Source organism: Perca flavescens, chromosome 20, assembly GCF_004354835.1.
Source record: "Perca flavescens isolate YP-PL-M2 chromosome 20, PFLA_1.0, whole genome shotgun sequence".
Taxonomy (NCBI): domain Eukaryota; kingdom Metazoa; phylum Chordata; class Actinopteri; order Perciformes; family Percidae; genus Perca; species Perca flavescens.
This window is the reverse complement of record NC_041350.1, coordinates 18,306,070-18,320,177: the sequence shown is the minus strand read 5'-3', so window position 1 is coordinate 18,320,177 and position 14,108 is coordinate 18,306,070. Positions and strand designations below refer to the sequence as shown.

Here is a 14,108-nt window from a genome sequence, read left to right as displayed (position 1 = left end):
CAATATTAGCAGATGGTTGGAAATGGTCTTCCATTCATCATAAGCACCGCTGCACCGTTAGCATTTGTCTGCTTTACAATTAACTGTATCTGCAAGTGCACAATAAATAATGTTTACTTCCTCAATAGTGGTCGTACTTTTTTAATTAATTGCATAGCTTAATTAGTCAAGACTCATTACCTTGTCTTTCATGAGTTAGGCCTTAAGTTTAATTAGCTAAATCAGTTTGTGAGAATAATAATTTTTGACTAAATTTCTGGCAAATAATCATACTGATCATTCGTAAAGCTGATTGAGGACATGGTGTAATATGGTGTACAGAGCTATTAGTCAGTGAGATCAGACACACGCAACATGTTCACATCTAACAGGCTCGCTTCACCTGCTTAATTGTCTGACTAATTTAAAAAAGGATTTTCTTTCAGCTAGAGGACTACAGATATATTGCAAACAGGGAAAACAGCAAGTAATTAAAAAAAAAAAAAAAAAAAAAAAAAAACAGTGTAGCCTAATGTGACACCGGTTGCTTCCACGCACCCCATGTCTACTCATCATTACCATAATGTGATAGTTGCATATTCAGTACGCAAACAAACAGTCTGTTCAAGAGGCAATTGAAGAGTACATGAATAATGATGCTACATCAGAATAATGGGGGTTTGGATACATTAGGGCCACAAATCTCTCTCTCTTTCTGAGTTCTCTCTCTCTCAGAAAAATTGTAAAACATAAAATCTTTATAAGAGTGCATGCTCAACAGTTTCATCTTCTATCTGCTTCCAACTAGACACTTCAATTAAAACTGCAGAGAAACACACACTGATACTGTATAGCATGACATTGGCGGCACATGTGTGGGTGTAGATTAAACTGTAAAATAAGAAGAAAAAGGAAAAAATAGACTAATTTGGCAGCCTACATTACAGAACTCAAACTTTACAATGTACATTATTGAATTATAAATGTACTACTTACTTGAATGTTCTACATGAGCCAAGAAGAGTTTGTCTCTACCTTTTTTTGTGATACCATGTGATTTGTGAGAAGACTTTACACTAGAGAATTCCCTGGAAACCACTTGTGAGAGCAGTGACAGACAGTGAGGATGAGACAGTACATTTCCTTCAGATTACAGACAGGTCTTCTCTCTGGTGCTGAGCTTTGAAATAGAGTTGCTCAAGAGCTTCAGGAATACGAGAAAGTGAATTAATTCTAAATTGAGCTCTGAAAGCTACCTTTGGGACGAATTAAAAACTCTCACATGAACAGGTCATAATGAAACACGTCCCTATTGGTTAAGACTGCCAATCATAACATAGCCTTGCATGATTGTCTCCAAAGAGCTGTCTAGGATCTAAGTGGCAAACAGACATGGACAGCCTATCCATCAAATGTTGACTTGCCACGATTAAAAATGCACACTTTATTTACATACACTGGATATACATTATGAATTATGTATTAGGTCTATTCGCCGCCAGCTTTGCATGTAGGCTATAGTTTAACATAACTTTGAATTGAGGTCTAATGTGTGTTCACACTTTGTGCGCCATTTTACCAGTCTGGTCAAACAATGCATGCAAAATAGCGTCGACATATTTCACCTCTCATTACCTCCGTTTCCAGCTGTAATAGTTCCATAGTGGGCCATGGCTCCGCGATCTGAGCAAGAGGCATGTTCTCAGGATTTTTAGTTTCCCTCTCAGCTGCTCAAGTACGAATTCGGTCTCCCTAGATCTTGTCGGGGCCGCTTTTGTCAAGTGCACTTCACCGAGAAGCTCCTTACTCAGGTCCAAAAGTCCAGGTGGAGTAGATTTATCAGCACTTTGCTCTCTGCTGCTCAGGGAAGAAGACGCTGCAAGCACAACCAAGAGCTTTTACAAACAATTGTAATCCCCTGATTTGACTCCGGCGGCGGCGGCGGCGGCGGCTGCCCACTTGTGTGTATTTGTTGAAAGTGATAATCCAGCTGAAACTCCCATAAACACCAAACAAACCCTCTTGTCCTTTTAGGTACGCGCAGTGTCTTGTCGTGATTTGGGTTTGGCAAACGGGAGAGCTGAGGAGAGCCCAACAGTGGGATCCTTTTACAGGGCTGGGAGTTAATGCCACCTGAAGGAATAAGCCAGAGTCCGTGCTGTCTTTGCAATCGACGCCGTATCAGATCTCATCGGCTTCCTCCCTGTGTAGCCTACTTGTGATTTCTCCCGGTTCCCAACCGTGTGCGACGCGCGGAGACACCTCACCGTGGCTCTGTAGTACTGAGCAGGCTCCAGCTCGAGCTGTTATTGGCGGACTCCTGCACGATTTTATCCAGCCCCCTTTTCTACTTGTTCCGCCCAGGTCTGACCGTGCCATCATCTGGCGGAGAGATGAACTGCAAATACGTAATGCAGACTGTAGCCTGCTATTTATGAACGGCATGCTTTCTTTGATGCTTGTGGTGCAGCAGGTGCATCAGAGGAGTAATGGAGATCCTCTGCGTTCAAAGGAAAACCTCTCAGTCAATTAATAAATGGAAATGAATGGCAGCCAAAGAGAGGTATGTGGTTGAATAAATGTGTAGGCCTACTGTAAACTGACAAAAGATCGACTTGCAGTGCTTTTTTTTTTTGCAGACTTTTCCTTTCAGCTTTTTTTACTAAACTACAATATGTTTTTAATTCTATGAGAATATTTTTAGTGCACATTGCCTTTAGTCCCACATCACAGCTTCCTCTATCTAGGTCTAAGTATGTTGCAAAGAGTTACATAACATAGATTACACAATGAATGCAATGTAAAGACTCGAAGAGGCTGGAATTTGGGTCGTGACCATTGCTGTTTGATTCTGTCCGGACATTACATTGATGAAGCACGCTTTTCATTGACAACAGCTCTTGTAATGGTCCTTGAAATCTTCAGTGATGTAATACATCACATCCCCCCATGCAACACATTTATGCTTCATTCACTGCCGAGTGGATTTTGCTCTTGGCTAGCTTTGGTTACTATTGGCAACTGAAGAGCATCAAACAGCCTCGCTGTGGATGGATCGGACACATTTTTGATTCACATTTAAGATCATGAAGGCATGGCATTTCATGGGGGGAAAAAATGAATTGGTATGAAGTATTCTTTTGATGGGTAGTTGTTTACAAATATGCAAAAATGCTGCTGGGACATTGATGAAGCCATTTAAATCATGTCAACCTGCATATACCGGTCTGAGCTTTGTGACAGGTTAGATCTAAACATAACCTATCTTATGTAATTGCATATAACGTTCTTGACACATCTGCGGCTTTTGGACTTCCAAGCTGTTAACATGCAACACCTTGTCTTTTCACTACAGAAAAAACTGTCACATTCATTCATTCATGCCTGAAGGTTTACTGCAGTCTTAATCTATTCATACATTAGTTTCTGTAGATGATTTGCTAATATTTCTGCACATATAACATGCTTACATGATCCATTATTCTGAAGTGATGCAACAGATATTAGTATATTAAAACCTGTTTGTTGGCACCTTTTCCTCCACATTTCCTCACACCAGGGAAGGAGAAGGAAGTCAATAGACAGCTAATTTATTTTGGACAAATCCATACCACCAAAGGGGGGTCTGAAGGTAAGATTACAACACAGAGGAGAAGGGTTATCCATCACACTCACATTGTATGTAATATTCAAAGTCACTGCCCTCCCAAAGCTTACATTAACCAATTTATCTCGATGATGGATAAGCAGCTGCTAAGGGCACGCTCATGACACCTCATAATGCTATATTGATGGTATTTAGTGCCGCAGTGCGACCATTGCTGTTTTTTTTTTATCATCTCATCCTCTTTCCTCACATTTTTCCCCTTTTCCATTGTGTACAGGACAACTGCCACTCACATTTCTTATTATTTACAACTCCTCCTGTATGATATCAAGTATTTCACATGTACAGTTTGATCCTTTGGTGAAAGTGAAGGGTGTATTAAAGACAATTCATGGGAATTGATAAAAGAAGATGATTCAGAAGGGTGAAAAGTCTTTCCAAGAGGCCTGGGAGTGGGGAGGGTGAGCTCTTTTTAACAATGATGCTTTCCAAAAATCAATACATTGTAAGGTGAAGGTTTAGTGGCCAGACAGAAACAGACAACCTATCAGAAAGTCCATTGATCTTGATTGACATGTTGTGTCTGTTGGTAGATGCGAAGTACATTGCTATTCTGATTGCAGGGAATCTCTTGTCTTGTGACATCACAGGTGACAGCGATGACTCAGAGGTGTCTCCTGTCCAGAATCAGAGACTCCAGGGATACCCTACCCCCCACCTTCAGCTAGACAAGAAGCATCATGGGTAATATGATTCAGTCCAGCTTGCTGTGCATGTGCAAGGAGCAAAACTCCACCCTGAATTGTTGGTCTTTTGACGCAGGAGCAAAGCGTTCGGAGCTGTGACTGAATAGATGGCAGATTTGGTGCCCAAACTACAGACTGCAAACTGATGCAGAAATTTGACACTGCTGTTTAACCTCATTTTCAGTTTGAGATGAAACCACAGAGGTGGAGGAGACGGAGAGCGATGTGTAGTACGCAGAAGGAGAAACAATGCATCATACAATGTGTGTGTATGTAGCACTACACAGTGCAATTAAAATGGAAATACATGCATATTCCTGTTGTGAAGTGGCAGCTGGTTCTGAGCCAGCATCTCAAAGTTCATCTGTTCATTTATTACGGTTTCTTTTCTCTGATTCATTTCTTTTCTTTTACTTTATTTAGCCTTTGTCACACTGCCATATACGTGTATATATTTTTTATCTACATATGTTCATTTGTGCAGCTATGTTTCTTTATTTATGTTCTGTGAATTTTGTGTTTGCTTTGTCTGTATTTCCTGTATTTCTTCTTCTGATTTTATTCCACTATTTGTTTTCTGCTTTGCTTTTTAGTGATACACACTAGTAATAGTAGGGCTTCCTTACTCACTGCACTTACTTAATTGGGTGAAAGAAAGTTCATTTACATAAAAGGTATATTCCTTGAATGTCTGTCACCTGTGGGACCATCTTTATGGTAATGACTTTGAAGTACGCACCAAATTTTAAAGAGAGATCACAGTGTATCTGTATTTGTATTTGTGTGTATGTTGGAATTACCTTGAATTATGAAATAAGTTTTTCACAATTATTTCTGTTTATATTCTGTATTACTTTCCCTTTCCTATCCTCCATTATAATGAGTAAGCCTGAATTGCATCTAAGAGATTAAAATAGAGTTCATGCACCAAGCAAAAAATTCATTTGTTGATGCTACACAGGCAATTGACTCCACTTAAAGACAAACGTGTCCCAGCATTGAAGCACAACACTAAATATACCCCATCTATAGTGCAGTTAAATACAGCATTTAAAGACTGATGGGAATGGTATTTTAGTTACAATAATACTAAATACATTAAATGTCATCTTCATTTCAGTATAAATGTAATACTCTGGGTGTGTCAGGTTTCCGCACCAGTGCTTTTAGACCTTTTATAATAAGTCCTTCTTAGCCTAGCTCATGTCTGCAGTGCAAGGCTCAATGGCTGCAGCATAGAACAATTTAATTAGCTGCTCAATGGTGGAGCAAGGGTAATTATCCATTCTCTGCTAGTAGTAGGTGGCATTATAATGGTTCAAAGTTGTCTCTGTGCCATATAGAGATGATGAAGAGATAGCGTTATTGTGCTTCAAACATCAGTGGAAATATCATTTGTGCCATAAATGGCTGTGTGGTTGCAGATGGACTGGGAGGGGAATATTGACCGGTAATAGAAACAAAGAGAAAGGGAGAGAGTCTAGTTCTACACAATTCTCCATTGTTGGTTGTTAATTACAATCTTGTTTCCTTTTGTTGTCAACACGCTGTTCTTCTAGTAACAGCTCCCGATGCATAACAGAGCCTGCTGACTACATCTTATGACTGTGGGTGTGCTGTCACGCAAAAACAGCAAGTTGAGACTTGAATTTGTATCTCTGGTATTTGGGCTTGGCAAAAAGGTGGGCCAAGGTCTAAATAGAGAACCAGCTGTAAGACCAAGTTCAGCACAAACAAGCTACAGTAACACATCATTGTGTTATTGAATTTCAGATGAGAGATGGAACAAGCCATTGTAAACGTTTTGGAACATTCAAAGTTAATAAGTACATGAGCAGACTGTTTTTGTTGTTGTTCAGGCTGGAAAATAACAGAGAAAAAGAGCAGCCTAAACGTATGCAGTAAACTGGACACGAGCACGCTGTAGTGATGGGATAGAATGGGCTAGAAATTTTGAAAAACTGGTAGTTTTTCATTAAAAGACCAGCCTTTATTTGTCAGACTAGTGGACCGATGTCTTACATTCAAGCTCAGTTATTTTCCTTTCAGCAGAGAGCATCTTGACTCAACAGAAAATCAATCAAAATGACCAAAACCTTTTTCCACAATTCAGTATACTTTTCTTTTATGTTTAGATTTTTACATTGAAATACACTTATCCATGACTGTTGGTGAATTATGTAAAGCATATACAGTATAAAACAGCATGTTGTATTATGGCTATCTCACATGAACCATTCTTCTGCAAAGATAAATTGCAAGACTAGATTTTTACATGCAGCCCAACATATTTTCTCTAAATATTTGAAAATATTGGCATAACGCATTTATATACCACACACATGGGGACAGTGTGCCTTTTTTCTGGCTCAAATATAAATGTGACTTTTCCCCTTCCTCTGTCCCTTTCTCTTGGTTCAAAGAGAATAACAGCAGGGGGTGCCAGATATTGGAGGGCAGCTCTTTCGTGACTACAGCCTTTTCATCAGGCGTTGCCCTTTACTTGAATGGAAACATTCAACTGCAGATTTGTTGGTATGTTGTGTGATTTATTCTATGAGGAACTAACAATCATTTCCCAGTGTAGCTGACATTCACAGAAATCCTTAAGGATGCTAGACTTGATGTGATAAGCATGAATGGAGAAAACACTGCTTCAAAAGTGTTGAAAAGTGGCATTTTTATTAACTATACACATTAGGTGGACACTGTTGTTATGACTCACCGTCATTTTTAAGATTTAAAGCATAATATAAAATTTTATGGAAGTGATCATTCAACATAATAACAACTTTGAACCACAAAGCCAGTGATTGCTTGACTTATTCTGTGTGTGTGTGTGTGTGTGTGTGTGTGTGTGTGTGTGTGTGTGTGTTTATGGGTAAATTATTCATGAATAAATTCCTTCAGTAGCATGCTTTTGATATAATCATTGATACTTTATATAATTCAGCAAGCAGAAATGTTCTCATGTTGGCAAAACATTGGACATTAATAAAATATTGATAGGTTCAGGCACAAGTGTTTTTTTAAATATTAGAGCCCAGATGTCAACACAGTTCAAAGCATAAAATAGGAAACATTTCCGGACAATTCCCAGGAGAACAGCCTAGCAGTGGACTAGGAAAAGAGGATTATGGTCTGGAAAACAAGTTATTTATAATCATGCAATTGAAGGGGAATTAAAAAGTTGCATCAGAAATTGTGTGTATTTTTCTTGTAGGGGATCATAATTGTGTCCTATGTTTTAATATCTTTACATATAATATCATTTTTTGTCCTATAAATAAGTTGCATTATAATGCAATCAAATGCAGCCTCACACTTAAGAATGACCACAGGGTTAATGAAAGGTCCTACACCGGTAGCATTATTACAGGGTTATTGTACTGCACTACACTATACAGGTATAGGTGTTGCTGTTATTATGTCCACCACTTGCCTCCACAGTCCACACACTGCTGAAATTACCATAGGCCCTATACGCCTTTTCCGTGCGCATGACGCGATTGTGTATGAAAGTAAAACTATGAGGGAAGTTATGAAGCCTTAAAGCTGCAGCACATTTCACACACGCACTGTTGCTCCAGGTAAGGAGGGGTTGGGGGTTGGGAGGGAGGGGTCTTTTCTCCTTTGAGCCTGACAGTTCCGCACTATTGGCTAACAGCAGGGGGACTCTTACCTGTACCTGTGAGGGGGAGTGCCATTCGTCATCGTCCGACTCCGAATCAGTATCAACTTTTCCTTCTTCAGGCAGCCCATAGAGATAGAAGTCAGCCAGGACGGCTTGAATCTGAACGAGCGACTGTAGCAGGACTCCGAGCATGGAGCCTATAACGTCGTGGAGCGAGGAGAGAGTCAGCGAGTGGCTCAAAGGTGAGGAACATATTGCGGATTGTTTCTTTTTTTTCTCTCCTTGATCGCCTCACTGGTACTTTGGCTCGCACGGTAAAGTCAGAAATAGAATCCTCACGCAAATCCTCTTGGAAGTGAAAGGTGGAGGTGGAATGAGGAAGTGGCCTACGCTGAGACAGAGAAGCCACAACAGTGTTGTCCTGACCGCTGTCAACAACTCAGGTGGTTTTTATCAGAAACAGTGTACATGGTTGTCTGTTTTCTTCTAGGGCATGGTGCGTTCACTGGGCTGAATGAGTTCTTCTGTAGCCCATATTCATATTCAGAGACAGAGAGTTTACCCCACACTCCACTGTAAAGCGCATGAAGTAATGCTCAGTTATGCTGTTTTACAGGGTGAAATTAATGCATAATTATTACTGGTACAAAAATATTGGCCTACATTAAAGGTGAGCAATTACCAGTAGGCTACTAGAAAGTAAATAGGCCTACATTTATTTAATTAAAGTACCGTTTTTAGGTTTTCATTTTATGCTACACTTTGCATAAATATTGTACTTTTTATCCGTTACATTTATTCAACAGCTATAATTACAGATTCAGTTTTTACATAATTGTAGATTAAGATTTTACATGCAAAACACATGATCAGTGTATAATATAAGATCCATTGTTACAGAATAAAATATCAGTAGTAGTATCAAATAACAGTAGGCCTTGGACCAACTACAACATTAAAGCACCACTTACATATTTCTACATCAATAATAATGATCCAGTAATATAATAATAAACTGACATGGGCCATTCTGCATAATGAGTACTTTTACTTCTGATACTTTACTACTAAGAACATTATGCTGCTAATACGTAATACTAATACTAATGGTCTGTATCTGTATAGTGTAGTATTGCTTTTTTTTAATTTTAATTTTTAAATATTTTGAATACTCCCTCCACCACTAGCTATTCATGTAATAACACTTTTATGACATTGTATAAAGCACACTTGGGCTTTTATTTTGAAGTTGCCATCATATCAAAAATTTACACAGTTAAGAGAAAATAAATTCATATCATAATATCATCATATCGTTTATTAACTATTTTGCAAGTAAATTCTATAAATCACTTGTTTCACAGACACATTTTAACTCAGGATACCAGCAGCTACTGATCTTCTGCCTCTGTTAGTCCATGCTCCCTCTGCATGTCTCTGCCTGTACACACATGTGACTTTATGACTATGGGCTTTCCATTTATACTTGTGCCACTGCATGTTGTAAACCCCTAAGTGTATGTGCTTTTGTGTCCTGTTTCCAGGCCTGGATGCCCCCCTGCATCAGTACCCGGTCTCAGAGTGGCATTTATCGGGTCTCGATCTGCTCCAGCTGACCTCTCAGGACCTGGAAAAGTTGGGAGTAAATAAGATCGGACACCAGGAGCTCATACTGGAGGCTGTGGAGAAACTCTGCTCTCTGGTGAGGGACAAAGCCGAATCATGTGTTTGTGTACAGTATGTGTCCATAGCAGTGCTCTGTGTATCCAAGGCTGTGTGCCTTGTGTGTTGTGTGCAGAGCTGTTCCTCTGGATATTTACTGAGCAGTGCTCTTCTTGTCTTGCTGTGGTGTCGTGTAAGTTCTGATATTAAAGCACAGATGTGGTTTTTTTTACCATCACACTGTTTTTAGATCATGCTCTTGTTTGCACAGTGGAACCAGCAGTTGTTGGATAATCTTTTGCAAATCCAGCCAGAATACACAACTGGTATTATTGCCATAAAAGTCCTGTTTCGTGCACTCAGAGCCTTTAGCAACATGCAGCAAGTTTGAGTTCAGTGCTTCACTTTCCCCCCACAAATCCCCCTAGTCGAGCATATCATAGTAAAATTGTTACTTTATTGTTCTAGCTAACATCAAAGGACTTCTCATACTTCAACTGCAACCAAAGCAGATTTAGAATTAAAAAAGTTTGTGCTGAATACTTTACATGCAAATTTTTGGGAAAGTTTGTAGTCGGCTAAAAAGGCACCTCCGCCTCCTCTTTGATTCTCTATCTTTTTTTTCTTCTTCTGCTGCCTAATTAATTTTCCTCCCTGTCCAGTTTTGAGAGGGAGTTTAAGGACACTTAAATAGTCATGTTGGTATGTGTGTGTGTGTGTGTGTGTGTGTGTGTGTGTGTGTGTGTGTGTCTGTCTGTTGCGGTGTTTCCAGCTTGGCCTTTGTTTTGTTTCATTGGAAGGACTAATTGAGCAGGAAAGTATCAGGCAAGGTTGCAGCTCTGGTGCTGTAACACCCTGTGAACTTAGGCCGAGGCTTAAGCTGTAGGCTGCTCAAACCGCTTGTTGTCGAATTGTTGATGGAACTCTAATACTGATGGTCATTAACAGTTTAACCTAAAGTCTGTATGAATGAGTGTGTGAATAAAGTCTCCCCGTAGCAAAAGTTTCACATAAGTGCACTTCTGTGAAATTGTTTAACTTAAGACAAGACTGAAAACCCATATAGACAGACAGATGTAGGCTACTGTTTAAAGCTTGTGTATATGTGTGCGTATGCCTCTCAGCCTCCTCTCTGTGTTGATGCTCTGTGAAGTGCTAACAGTGTGCTCATTCATAATAACAACCATCAGACGCTCACATGGAACAGACCAAACACATTCAAGTTCACAGTTACATAATTAACAACTACATTAACAATGTTGGCGAGGCCATGAAACATTCATAGGCACTCGATGACGGTCGATTGTTCCGGCTGGTTGATGTGGAACAATAAAGCCTGACAGGTCCAAACCTCTTGATCAATGTTGAGTGGGTCACACCAATAACCTGCTTCTTCTGCAGAGGTTGTGAAGAGTCACGTCTCCCACCGCTAGGCAGAAAACTGTGATGACAGGCGTTCAGTATGAGAGAGAAGCTCTGTGTTGTTCTATTTACGTTATATGTAATGTGATATTATAGCTTTGGTTAATTCATATTGTATTATACTGTATATTATACTGAGATTGTGCCTACCCTCATCAATATAAATGTGGTGGACAAAATATTAGAACCCCCTCTCACTATAATGCGACAAAACTGCAGCCTTTTTTTTGAAAATTGAGCCAAAGAATCCACTTCATGATTACATTATAGGGTATATACCTACTGTTTATAATGTGGTATATTTCCTTCTAATATCTCAAAAACAATGCAACTGATCTCAGCTGGTATTCTGTCTGAAATGGAGTGGAATGGACATTTCTAAGTGACCCCAAACTTTTGACCAGTACACTGTATGTATGTATGTATATAACTATATATATATATATATATATATATATGACATGCTGATATAAAATTACATATACTGTGACAGAGGATTTTAGCCGAATGTCTACCTCCATGTCACTTGTAATATAGCTTGATAGCAGAAACTTTTTCACCTATAAGCATTGGTAGTAAATGTCGAACTTTGAACTTTATTCAGACCAGCAATTACTTATTTCAACACGCACAATTTTTACATTCCTCAAAAAAGATAAAATCATCTCAGAAGAGGAAACAACACCAACAGTGGTCAAGAATGCTTTACATCGTGAAACACAGTATTTCACTCAGCTTCCACTCTGTAGTAACAAGAAAAAAAGTGCTCTCTTGCTTTTAATTTAATATACATTTCAGTCCCTACCCAGTTGCAGAACCCACAGTTATGTCGAAATAACATTCTGTGAAGAGTTTTTTAAGCAGTTTTGGGACATTCTATGACTTTATTCAAAAATGGACAGTAGAGATGTGATAGGAAATGAGGGGAGAGAGAGAGGAGGATTGACAAGACACAATATAGGTCCCCAACCAGAACGAACCGTGTATGTTGCAATCACAGTATATTAAATGAGTCCTAAACACTGGACCCGTGCATTCTGTGAAGTGTTGGAAGAGGGGAAGTAATGCATTAAACATCACAGATTATGTATAACATTGTGGAGTTTTTCAGGAGTCGAATAGCCCTTTAACCCATCACTTTTGTGTGTGTTTGGTGTGTGTGTGTTTTCCAGACTTATGGTATAGGTGGTGAGAACCTGCGCAGTTTGACAGAGAAGCTGCGTGCTGTTGCCCACACCCTCCAGATGGGCATCCAGGGCCGCTGGCGCCTCAACAAAAACGATGGACACAGCGCCAGCAAGCTGCCTGCTGGCGTTCTGCAGATTGTAGTGGAGCTCATCGTCTCTGCCAAAGGACTCTTCTCTTTGCTCAACAGGTCTGTAAAGAGGAAGTTATCTAACCGTTATGTATACAGTACTCAAAATTCTATTTTATTCTGCAGTTATTTTTTACTCAGAAAATGTTCTCTGTTATCTCTTATACAAATAGTAGTGGCTGCAGATTTTGTTGCTGTAGGTTTTATGTAAAAAGGATGACTGTGGGTTCCAATCATTTAGAGGCATAGCCTTGGTCTGGGATATTTTTTGGTGTATGCATTAATGGGCTGTTTACCTGTTGTCCCCTGTTAAGAAACCTGATACCTATTCCTTAAATGTGTATCCCTCTGTGTTTGCTTTCTCTCTTTGTGTGACTTTCTAAGATCCTTAATTTGTCTTTGTTCCTTTTAATTACCAGTGTGAAATTAAATCATTGCACTTGTCCAGTCTCTACCCAGACTTATTCGAAATATAATCCCTGTTTTGCCAGGTATCAGTTATCCCAGCTCAGTGGATACAGTGCCAGCAAGAACATATTCACCTACTGCAGAGAGCTAGGAGACATTGTCCACAAGGTTGGTCCATTTATGGTTTTAAGCAGTTAAGTGCATACAAATCATGTGTTACTCATAATTATATTTTATACTTATAAAACATGTATGTGTTATATTTGTCCATTTGTCCATCAAATGGCTGATTTTTGCAGTAACATTTAAAAAATGTGTCTCTCTTTATGCAAACTGAATGGCTGGTTTATTATACTTTACTGTTCATTAAAACATGAGGTGTTTTATCTTATGAGGAACAACATATAAATAACCGTGTTTCTAATGGTATTGTCAAGCACACTAAACTTCCAAAGAGGAACTGCAACCTGTTGTGTGATTTCTTTTTAAAATCAACCCCTAAAAAGCAGCAAGAAAAACAGAAGCACAAACGGACTCCCTGCTCCTCGGTTTAGCTTGAGTAATGAATTCTTTATCTTTACATTCCTGGCATATTTGGAGGCAGCTGTACCTTGAAGAAGCTTAGGATAAAATGATTACCAAATAGGAGGTCTGGATTCTGTTTGTGTTTACTCCTTCAGGGTAGTATGACATGTGTGAAAGAAATAGAAAGAGAAGGAATATTCATAACTGGATAAGGGTAAAAAGTGTTTACAGGTAGTAGAAGGGACAGGCCTGGATTTGTTGGAGTGCCTAGGGGAGGGAGGAGTGGAGGGAGGGAGGGAGGGAGGGTCAGAGTGGGAGTAAAGGAGAAGGCAGAGAAAGAAGGAGGAGACTGAAAGAGGGATGGCACCGACGGTTAATTGACTTCTGACTCCTAGTGGAGTGCCCGTCGCTGAATGAACAGCAGAGAGCGACAGGCAGAGAGAGACTATTAACTCGAAAGAAAGCTGTAGTGACATTAGCGATAAAGGGCAGAAGACAGAAGTAAAGCAGAGAAGAAGACAAAAAGAAGAGGGAGCTGCAGAGATAGCAACAGAATGAGAGATAATTAGGAAGAGTTAAAGGAGGCAGTCAGAGGGGCTGAGAGGCTGTGGGTATTTAGAGGAGTTTATATATAGCCCTCTATAGCCAGCTTTGGATGCCTGCCCAGCACGACAGGTACAGTTCTCACCTCTTTGATTGGATAATTCCCCACAAGGTGATGCTTCCTTTGCTGCTTTAGCACTTTGCTACACTGCTTAAAATGGCACAAGCCTACATGTATACACACTGTTAAGTGTATTTTTTTGCTTG

At 39.6% G+C, this 14,108-nt stretch overlaps 2 protein-coding genes and 1 long non-coding RNA gene across 9 annotated transcripts in view; 2 read left to right on the top strand and 1 right to left on the bottom strand.

Moving 5' to 3' along the window:
- rps6ka1 (ribosomal protein S6 kinase a, polypeptide 1) overlaps positions 1 to 2,372 on the bottom strand; it is a 46,575-nt gene extending 44,203 nt beyond the window's left edge. Inside the window, exon 1 of the mRNA XM_028565919.1 lies at positions 1,615 to 2,372. Within this exon, the coding sequence (XP_028421720.1) occupies positions 1,615 to 1,677 (63 nt within the window). The 5' untranslated portion in view covers positions 1,678 to 2,372. The remainder of the gene's footprint in view (positions 1 to 1,614) is intronic.
- LOC114546830 (uncharacterized) lies at positions 2,042 to 5,216 on the top strand. 2 transcript variants are annotated; one of them, XR_003691086.1, is made up of 4 exons: positions 2,042 to 2,542; positions 3,539 to 3,610; positions 4,237 to 4,330; positions 4,409 to 5,216. It is a non-coding gene; the product is annotated as an uncharacterized LOC114546830 (long non-coding RNA). The 2 variants fall into 2 exon arrangements; XR_003691085.1 differs by having other exon boundaries at positions 4,237 to 5,216.
- Positions 5,217 to 7,976: 2,760 nt separating this feature from the next.
- Positions 7,977 to 14,108, top strand: part of cnksr1 (connector enhancer of kinase suppressor of Ras 1) — a 29,016-nt gene continuing 22,884 nt past the window's right edge. For 4 of the 6 annotated variants that reach the window (XM_028565876.1, XM_028565877.1, XM_028565875.1 and 1 more), the window contains exons 1-4: positions 8,325 to 8,409; positions 9,511 to 9,668; positions 12,223 to 12,425; positions 12,857 to 12,941. In XM_028565876.1, coding sequence (XP_028421677.1) covers positions 8,340 to 8,409; positions 9,511 to 9,668; positions 12,223 to 12,425; positions 12,857 to 12,941 — 516 coding nt within the window. In that variant the 5' untranslated portion in view covers positions 8,325 to 8,339. Of the gene's footprint in view, positions 8,209 to 8,324; positions 8,410 to 9,510; positions 9,669 to 12,222; positions 12,426 to 12,856; positions 12,942 to 13,675; positions 14,014 to 14,108 lie in introns of those variants that run through there. The other 2 variants (XM_028565879.1, XM_028565880.1) reach the window with 2 other exon arrangements.